Below are 10,453 nucleotides of genomic sequence, written 5' to 3' on the forward strand. Positions count from 1 at the left end.
GAGCAGCTGATGTGTTTATGCTACGACATGAACAAACGTCACAAAAGCATAAATTTGAAATTCTATTTCTTTCCACTTAAATTTAGGAAAATTAAGAATTTTAACTTGTTCAATTTAAATTCATTTATTGTGAATAAGTGATGGGGATCACCTGCAGTACCATCACAGCCCACCAGGGGGTCGCAGAGCACACTGTGGGACTGTGTGTTATGGTAGGGGTGTGAAACATAAGGCTCACTGAGGCGTCGGAGGAAGGCAGAAATTTTGGACTTTAATCTGTTTTCCTGCCGATAAAAACTCCTCGCGACACCCGAGCGATTCAGTAACACAGGAATAAATGACAGCTCCTGTTTTTGACCATCAACTGTTGAAATGTACGTTCAATGTTGTTGTTGTTGTTGTTAACAGGCGGCCTTTTACACACTCACGTTTTGAAACAAGTCTCCTTCATCATGCAGACAAACAGCTGCATGATGAGGCTGCAGGAATCACATGATCATATTTCAGGATTACATGTGCAGTTAAACATCTTTGTTTACCTGATCCACGGGAGCTGAATGTCACCTGCAGTTCAAAATACGTTTTCATTCCACCTTAAAAGAAGTCTCATTCTCAATTTATTCATTTTTTTACTTCAGTTTTTTCCCAAAGTGAATATTTGTTATTTTTTCCTCTTGGATAGAAACGTGTCACAGCTGAGCTGGACAATAAACTGAAGCGCTGACATTTTATTTCAGTGAGGCACCGAACGCAGCAGGAGTCAAAAATCAGACTCAGAAATCCACAGAATCAGTTTTATTTACGGAGAGGGAGGTCTCAGGGGGTCTATGGTCCAAAACTGTCTGTCTGCAGAGCAAACGGCTTCAGGAGTCCATCAGCGAGCGCAGAGAGGAAGCCGAGCTGCAGATCTGTCCGTTCTGGGAGATTACATCACAGGAAGTGATCAAATCCAGAAACGCGCGGTGGACAGTGTTCATCTTTGCCTTCACGATCACTGTCTTACCTCACGTTTCTCTTTTTAGTCCGTGGAGCACTCTGAGAAGGCCCGCCGAGAACAGAGGCAAGCTCAGGTGTTTCCTCATCAGGCCACGCCCACAGGGCGGAGAGCTGATGGGCAGGAGGTGAAGAGGCGTGGGGTCCCGCTCCACGCTATGGGGTCTGCAGACCTGATCAGAGTCCTGCAGAGGAAACACAGAGGGTCAAGATCAGGAGGAAGGCCCGACGTAGCCTCAGGAACCAGTGTGTGTGTGTGTGTGTGTGTGTGTGTGTGTTTACTATACTTGTGGGGAAAAACAGCTTTGCGGTCCCCACGAGTTTGAAGGCCACTCAAAATGTGGTTTTAGTTACAGTTAGGTCATGTTTAGGGTCAGGCATTGACTTGTGATGGTGAGGGGCCAGGAAAAGCATGTCAGTGAGATGTCCCCACAAGGATATAAATACACACGTGTGTGTGTGTCTCACTGACAGCTGCATCGTCAGTAAAAGCTGAGAGAAGAAAATCTCGTTGACTTCCCCCTCCCTCCCTCCTGCTTAATAATAAAAACTGCTTACAGAGTAATTGGACTCTGTGTAATCAAATAAAGAGATGAGCGCGCCTCTCGCTAACGATCAGTTCATTAGACTGAACGTGGAGCGGCTCTCAGAGGATTCATTGACCTTTAATCAGAGGGAACTGGCTTTAATTAGTGAGGAGGTGCTGAGAGGAGATGAAGCTCAGGCTGTTGGAGCCGTTCAGGATCAATCCAAAGCGAGCGACATACTGACATCGGCTGAGTGCCGCCAGCGCCGAGGCTGTGGGTGTTTCTGTCACATCTTTATAGCAGCAGATTCACTTCAAACATCCAGATTACAAGAAAGTCTAAAGATCTCTTTCAAATTAAAAGCCCCTTTAAGCAGCAAAGGGTCCACTGAAAACACTAGAACGCCTTTAATTTGAAGAGAATGCAGGAAGTGCTGGCTCTGTGTGGCGTCACTCACGGTGGTTTCCTGCGACGCCGGGCGCCTCCTCAGGCTGCAGGGTGCAGGCGGTGGTGCTACATGTAGTGCCACTGTCCCTCCACGCCCATCCCCATCCCTACACCACCCATCGGACCTGTCACACACACACACACACACACACACACACACACACACACACACACACACACACACACACACACACACACACACACAGATGAAAGCACTGCCCCCTTCCTTCAGCTCCTCTGTAAATAAAAGCTTTTGAAACTATGAAATCAGCCACGACTGATCTCTGCAGCGTGACTGTAGCTTTGCATGAAGCTCAGTTCACAATAAGCCGTTCTCTCTGTGTTAAATCTAAACTTTGATTTCAATGTGCAGATTCTGCAATAATGTAACACAATCAAACCCACAGCAGCATAAGCTGTGTGTGTTTACCAGGCGGTCTGATTCCCACGGGCGTCTGACCGTCCACCATGAAGCTTCCCATTGGCTGGCCATCTGGGCCGTACGGCGGCGCTTGGCTCACTGCGGACAGAGACGACAGCTCGTTTTAATGGCGGAGGGCGCCGAGGCCGTCGGCCGGCCTGCACTGACACCGCCATAGCCTCCACTTTACACCCACACACAAAGGCGTGTTCAGGTCCACACGCAAACACCAGGAAAAATCAAGCCGATTACAGTTGTCGACATGAGAACCTGAGCGCCAATCAGGTCCATCCGTGATCTTTTTCCCGCCCATCTTCTTTAGTCTCAAAATGTTCACTTTTTTTTTTACACCTACAGTCTGTGCAGAGTAACTCTGCATGATCCACAGTCCAAAATAATCCTCCTTTATGTGATTGACTGCCTCCCCTCAGTTCATCCATCTGAGGCCAGCTGCGTTAGCGCCTCCCCCTTTACGAGTGGCGCCCCTGGTTACAGGAAGCGTCGGGTTTGCGTCAGCGGGTCACGCTGTATCTCCTAACAGAGCAAAATAGAAGCAGATCCTGCAGCGATCCTGTGCGCAGCTAAGCGCGCTCCAATTACAGCGAGGACACGTGGAATCGGAGGTTAGCGCCTGCTTCTAATAAAAGCTGGCTTCACATGAAAGCCTCCTTCACTCTGCTGTGGGCTAAAAACACGAATCGATAGAAAACCACTGCTTCCAAATATCATACGACTGTTTTCACTCGTGCTGTATTAGGAAAAGAGGCGAAACGTAAAGGAAATGTAACATCACATCACTGCATTACGTGTTCGAATAACGTCACATCTGTTAAAGCAGCTGTGACGTTCTCGCGGTGGGGGGGGCCATCGGTCGGACACAAACGGAGAGGTTTTGGTCCTCGTGGTGGAATCGGCCTCGGTCGCTGAAGCTGTTTCTCACCGCCGTCTTTCAGCAGCGTCTCCAAACCTTTGTGAGGAAGTCAGCCGCGGGGTTAATGCTAAGAAAGCTCAAGGGCCAAAAGGCTAACAGGACTTTAGCTCCACTGTAGCCGGGGCTCCTATTTGTTTTAATCCCGGCTTCAAACGTTGAATGGAGTGGTCGGTCAAAGCGATTAGTGTCTTTGTCTGGAGCTAACCCCGCTGGGGTTTAGAAGCCATTCAGAGTTTAAGCCTCTCTGCTCGCTCCAACGCTCCGAGGAACCAAGCGAGACGCCGCTTTTTCAGCTCGCCTTACACGCGGAGCGAGTTCCACTGGCGTTCCAGTCCCAGTCGGGTGTTTGGAAAGCTCACGCAGACACGGTGGAAGAGCACGGATACTGGAGGAGTTTCTGATTTAATGGAAACGAAACAGCCGCTAATACACCTGTGAGACCTCACCTGCTCTGTTTGACTGATCGATCATGGGCTGAACGATCCGCCGCCTCGCGTTGATGAACCTGAAAGTCAAAGAAAAGAAGTCAGAGTTTGTTTTTAACGACAACAATAAACTCGTTACTGATAAATCGCTTCAGGTCAAGTTTAAACACCCAGCAGCTCAAACTGGCTTCACTGGAAACTCGTCCACTGGTTTAAATTTTACCGTCATTTACGTGAACATCGAGGCCCCGATGCAGGCGTGTTACAGAAGTCGGGTCCATCTGACCTGTTACTGTGCAAATAAACGGTTTAACATGATCAGCACAAATCAATCAGATCACTTCCTGGAGATTAACCAATGGGAAGCCGTCGGCGAGCACTGGCAACGTCTCCTAAATACACTCTTAAAGCCATCATCCTGGTATGCGTGACCTCCGACCCGGCACCTCCTGTGACCTCCCCAGCTACTCCAATTAGTCATTCCCCCCCATTCTGGTCTTCCTCAACTTAAAGACCTATGTAGCCCCCCCCCCAAGTAAAAGCTCTGTGGTTTCCTGCTTGATTTATGTCCTCCTACACCCTGAGCCCCGGGTGGGGAGGGACCATTTCAACAGGAGGGTGGGGGGGGGGTTCTTTTCAGAAAAACAAAGGCCACAGCTGTCCTCTGGGGGACCGAAAAAGGTACGCGGTGGGGGGAGAATATTTCCAGGTCAGTCAGCCCGTTAGCACGAGGCTGCACGAGCTCATCAGGACACACGAAACAGGAAATAAACGTCGCTCGCACTGCACAGCGCAGCTCGGCCGACAGCCTCAGATCACTCCGACGTCACGGTTTCATTTGGACGTTTTGGTAAATCTGGTTTTGGTCAACATCCAAAGAAAAAACGAATGATCTCCTCTCAGAAATGTTGAAACATGCTGGAAATGCAGGTATCCAGGTATCTTCTGCAGCAGGTAACACTGTGGGCGGGGCCAGTCCTCCACTTTTCATCGAGTCAGCACATGAAATAATAATCGCAGCATCAATGTAACTGTTAAAAGCACAAATTTAAAACCCTTTTCACCTTCAGTAGCAAACATCACATCCTTTCGACCTGTTGGACACGCCCGGGACTACATAACTCCGCCCTCTTCCCCACCTTCCTGCCAGGCTGAGAACAAAGAACGTGTAGGTGAGGAGGAGTATGCTTAACCTTCTCGTGAACTGATTATATAATGGATCGTCATCCAGTGTCAGTGAACATTCAGGTCTGCGTGTCTTTGAGAAAAGGATCAGTGATGAAAGCTGATCTTACTGAGTCCTGCAGGGAAAAATCCTCCATCAGGAGCGAGACGGGAGAGACAGGAGGGACAAAGACGTGCTGAAAACCCGCCCCCAGCACAGAGTGAGGACCCAGGAGTTTAATGGTCCAACGGTGTGGTAGGCCTCTTACAGAGGTCACATGGTCACTCTGCATAGGTCAACTGCAGAGAAGACGTACGCTCCCACAGGAACCGCGAGCCCCATCACCACAAAGATGTCGCCGCTGGGACCGGCGCACTCAAAAACCTGCTAGGAGCCGTTTCCAAGTCTCAGACAGGAAACACCATCCACCTTCCTGCTCCTCAGACCTCCAGAACCGACCTGCCGGGGCGACTGAAAGTCTTACATCTGGGACCGCGTGCGAGGCCGTGGTCACAATCCTTCTGCAGCACTAGGCCGCCATTTTGTTTCTTGCCTCCAACACATTTAAAGCCAGAGGAAAACAACGAGACCAGAACCGGATTTCTCTGAAATAATGAAAACTTCGGGCGTAGCCTCGAAGGACGATCGGCCTCCTGACCCCCACCGCCCGGCGAGGAGGGGCAGGGAGGGGCGGGGCTCGGGCCGCTCTGTACAGTCAGTGTTTAAACAAAGCAGATCTATTAATCACCACACACACACACACACACTCCCCAACCGCCTGCTTGTAAAACATGTAGAAGCTCCGCCCACTGAGGGAGTCATTTTGAGGTCAGCCCCCCCCCCACCACCAAGGGCGTATTTAAATAAACCAGTCCAGCTGTTTGCCATGAAAATGCCATTTACACCAACTGCACACCCCTCACACACACACACACACACACACACACACACACACACACACACACACACACACACACACACACACACACACACAAATCAGAGAGAAGACCCTGTTTCTATCTTTTGTTTCATAAAACACGAATACACACGCCAACCCGACGGGCTGAAACATGAAGGCCTGCAGTTCCTCTGACGACCAGCAGAGGCAGCAGTGAGCCAGCCCCACAGACTCACACCCTGTGCGGGGTGTGTACATAACTCGCCTGTGTGAGGCGTGGCCTCTCTGACTGGAGGGATGGCGACACAGGCGGAGGTGGTGGGGGCTGGTTTTGTTTTTCTACAGTAATCGGATATTTTCGACTTCCTGTTTTTGACGTGAGGATCACTGGAGCCTGGCGAGAAGACGCCCTTTTATTAAACTTAAGCTTTCACGCTCGCTGTGTCAGACTTACAGTTTTTTACAGCCGCTAGGACACATGTCTCAATACTTAGGTCACTTTTGCAAAACTCTTCACACAATCCTCCTAACTGACCGTCAGCTTGGCAAAGCAGCTCATTTCACATTCAAAATGCACTACAACTACCAAAACACTTCATTCAGGTCTCAAATAAACTCATTCTTCCAGAACACTAGCAAAGGTTGACAGCCGACAAACACACTTTGTCACCCACAAAACAATGACCTAAAAACACTAACAACATGTAGCATTACAGTGTTTTCTTGTGTGAAACAAGGACACATCTCTGTTTATAATTTCAATATATGTTACTGGAATGAATCAGACATCATGCAGAATTCGTTAATATTTGTTTCTGTATTTTTATTTTTCTGCACTAAGTAATCCCAAAATACAAGAATTTGTATACACACCATCCACTGATACACATACAGTAGTAATGCTAATCTACTCGGTCTTCTCCATTTGGCCACAGGTTCTCATCCACATCACATCTTATGCCATCTATGGGCAACACACCTAGGAAAGAATCTTCTGGCTGCCAGAATTGAAGGAGTTGAAAAATTGAAGGAGTAACACCTGTGCAGATGTTCATCTACAATGAGGATCAGCTGTGGCTGGTTAAACTGCATTTTTAGATTTAAAATATGTTTCAATAAAATATTGCTGTTGCATTTTGCTGTCTTATTCAGTTTTGCATTGTGTTATTGTTTTGGCCATAAGTTTAACAGTTTTGAAAACAGTATGTAAGCACATGCAAAATGTCCTGTACGTACAAAGATTTTTGGCAGTTGTTGTGTCTGAGTGAGAAGATAATTCATGAAATTTGAGAGATGTAGTCATTGGATGCATTTTGTGCCAAAACAATGATAACTGGTCCTCAGTTTAGCCCACATAGACTTCTGTTGTGCTCACTGTGTGAGGAGTTTTGCAAACTTGACCTAAGTATTGAGACATGTGTCCTAGCGTCTGTAAAAAACTGTAACTGTTGCCAAGGTAACGGGACCGGAGGCAGTGTGACCTCACGGCCGTGCATTTCACTCGGGACCAGCTTCCAGTCTGGATTCAGGAGACACTATCTCTACTTTTAAGATTCAAACTTTCCTTTTTGCTAAAGCATATAGTTAGGGCTGGACCAGGTGACCCTGAATCCTCCCTTAGTTATGCTGCAATAGACATAGGCTGCCGGGCGATTCCCATGATGCATTGAGTTTTTCCTTTCCAGTCACCTTTCTCACTCACTATGTATTAACAGACCTCTCTGCATTGAATCATATCTGTTATTAACCTCTGTCTCTCTTCCACAGCATGTCTTTATCCTGTCTTCCTTCTCTCACCCCAACCAATCACAGCAGATGGCCCCGCCCCTCCCTGAGCCTGGTTCTGCTGGAGGTTTCTTCCTGTTAAAAGGGAGTTTTTCCTTCCCACTGTCACCAAAGTGCTGCTCACAGGGGGTCATATGATTGTTGGGTTTTTCTCTGTATGTGTTATTGTAGGGTCGACCTTACAGTATAAAGCTCCTTGAGGCGACGGTTGTTGTGATTCGGTGCTGTGTAAATAAAACTGAAGTGAATTCACTTCCTTCTTCTCTCCTTGCATCCTTCTCCTAGCTTCCTGCGTTTGCCTTCTCTCCTCGACACCCAGACTTTTACTGTTAGTGACGAGTTTATTTGGGCACAGAGCAGCTGTGCTGGAGAAACAGACGTGGATGCGGACATTTATTCACTCTACTGGCAACATTAGCACAGGTGAGGTGCAGGTGACGCATACTCCCAGCAGAGCATCCCTCGGGTCTCCACCTCAGAGCTCCAATTAGCTCTCAAACTAAGCACCTCCATCCTCCTGAGAGTGGAGACGAGGAAACTCAGCAGGAATTCACCCCCACCCACCTCATTAGGCTCAGGGTGGGGCCAAAGGTCAGCCTTCCCATAAATACCTGCGACTGCTTGGTGACTCACCAGTTGTTGACCTGCAGGATGGTGAGGCCGGTGTCCTGAGCCAGCTGCTTCTTCTGCTCCTCCGATGGGTACGGGTGCTGCAGGGGGACAAAACACGCCAACATTAGTGCGCCGCAATTAACAAGGAAGCAGTGAGCCGATTAGAGAAGGAAGCATCCTGGGACTACTGTTAATCAGACTGTGTGTGTGTGTGTGTGTGTGTGTGTGTGTGTGTGTGTGTGTGTGTGTGTGTGTGTGTGTGTGAGAGAGATTTTTACTGAAACACGCTCTGATCACAGCTGATCAGCTGGATTTAAACACATGACGTCTGCAGATAAACGTATAAAAATGACAGAAAATAATCCCTGAGACGGCCGCCGGTGTTTGAGCTGCAGATCCTCTGAAGATTCAGTGACTGTTATGTAAAGTTTGAGTTTCTGTAACCTGCAGCTGCAGGTGTGGACGGTGTTTTTTCAGTTTTAATATGTCTTTTGTTTTCTATGCTGTGAGTGAAAAATGTGTCTCTGAGACGTTACGGCGTCCCGGCTGTCTGCAGCTCACCTTGTGCCAAATGTCTCAAAGCAACGTTTGTGGAAAACAGCACTTTAAATAAAGCGCCGGGGGCTCGGGTGGGGGTTCATGTACAGTTCATGTTAACGAGGTTCAGCAGCGCCATGAACAGTAAATAATGTCTTCAGTTTGTTGGTGCGCTGACTGAAACCAGCTGCTGCCGCCCGGCCCCACAGAGCAGCACCTCCACTAACACCACCCTCGGTCCAGTCTGCAGACACCCAGATGTGCAGACCAGCAGGGACAGCACGCTCAGTTCCAGGTTAGACTCATAGTGATGGAGCCCCACACTGTCACTGACTTTCACCAGTCGACACTTCTGTAAAGCCGGACTTTCATCCAGAGAGGAGGCCGACTGAGTGACAGGAAGGTTTGTAGCAGAGTCAGAGCTTTGCAGGACTCTGCAGGACTCTGCGGGACTCTGTGGGGCTCTGCGGGGCTCTGCGGGACTCTGTGGGACTCTGCGGGACTCTGTGGGACTCTGTGGGGCTCTGCGGGGCTCTGCGGGGCTCTGCGGGACTCTGCGGGGCTCTGCGGGACTCTGCGGGGCTCTGTGGGACTCTGCGGGGCTCTGTGGGGCTCTGCGGGGCTCTGTGGGACTCTGCGGGACTCTGTGGGACTCTGCGGGGCTCTGTGGGGCTCTGCGGGGCTCTGCGGGGCTCTGTGGGACTCTGTGGGACTCTGCGGGACTCTGTGGGACTCTGTGGGGCTCTGTGGGGCTCTGTGGGACTCTGCGGGGCTCTGTGGGACTCTGCGGGACTCTGTGGGGCTCTGCGGGACTCTGTGGGACTCTGCGGGGCTCTGTGGGACTCTGCGGGGCTCTGTGGGACTCTGTGGGGCTCTGTGGGGCTCTGCGGGGCTCTGTGGGACTCTGCGGGGCTCTGTGGGACTCTGCGGGGCTCTGTGGGACTCTGCGGGACTCTGTGGGACTCTGCGGGGCTCTGTGGGACTCTGCGGGGCTCTGTGGGACTCTGTGGGACTCTGCGGGGCTCTGTGGGGCTCTGCGGGGCTCTGTGGGACTCTGCGGGGCTCTGTGGGACTCTGCGGGGCTCTGTGGGGCTCTGCGGGGCTCTGTGGGACTCTGTGGGGCTCTGTGGGACTCTGCGGGGCTCTGTGGGACTCTGCGGGACTCTGTGGGGCTCTGCGGGACTCTGTGGGGCTCTGCGGGATTACAGGGATAAAGCTTCCCTCTGAGCCGGGCCGTCTCTCGGGCCCTAATCAAGGGTTTAAAGGTGGATAAATGTACGGTGGTATTAAAGACGGCTCTGAGGGCGACGGCGGAGGCGTAAATAGAGGGTGGAGCGGCGAGAGGCTGGGAGGCTTCGTCCTGTGGCGGCAGAAAGGAGAAGCTGGCAGGTTTCTTTCAGCACCTCCTGCTTTGACTAAAACCCAGTTTAAGGTTTCACCACCTCCTCCCTTCATGTGGCGAGCAGGGAAACGTCCCGTCCTCCTGCCAGAGCTCTGTGATCTGATAGCAGGTAATTGTCCTAAACAGCATCTAATTGGCCACAATCAGCACGCCGTTTCGTCACGTTTGAGCGGCGTTCTCTGGGGGAAGGCTGCTAACGTGTCTCCGGGGAAGGTTTTCATCACAAACTGGATGAGTTAAAGGAGAACAGAGACCCCGGGCTGTTTACAGACAGACGGCGCTCATCGCAGCTCTGAAACCACAGCTGCCC

The 10,453-nt window shown here is 50.3% G+C and overlaps 1 protein-coding gene across 6 annotated transcripts in view; it reads right to left on the minus strand.

The window, feature by feature from the left end:
• Positions 1-780: 780 nt before the first annotated feature.
• meis1a (Meis homeobox 1 a) overlaps positions 781-10,453 on the minus strand; it is a 30,661-nt gene continuing 20,988 nt past the window's right edge. For 4 of the 6 annotated variants that reach the window (XM_026169490.1, XM_026169488.1, XM_026169491.1 and 1 more), the window contains exons 9-13: positions 8,226-8,302; positions 3,766-3,824; positions 2,398-2,487; positions 1,978-2,092; positions 781-1,178 (exon numbers count right to left, since the gene is read on the minus strand). In XM_026169490.1, the coding sequence (XP_026025275.1) occupies positions 2,034-2,092; positions 2,398-2,487; positions 3,766-3,824; positions 8,226-8,302 (285 nt within the window). In that variant the 3' untranslated portion in view covers positions 781-1,178; positions 1,978-2,033. The remainder of the gene's footprint in view (positions 1,179-1,977; positions 2,093-2,397; positions 2,488-3,765; positions 3,825-8,225; positions 8,303-10,453) is intronic. The other 2 variants (XM_026169489.1, XM_026169494.1) reach the window with 2 other exon arrangements.

The sequence above is a fragment of the Astatotilapia calliptera genome, chromosome 6, assembly GCF_900246225.1.
Source record: "Astatotilapia calliptera chromosome 6, fAstCal1.2, whole genome shotgun sequence".
NCBI lineage: Eukaryota > Metazoa > Chordata > Actinopteri > Cichliformes > Cichlidae > Astatotilapia > Astatotilapia calliptera.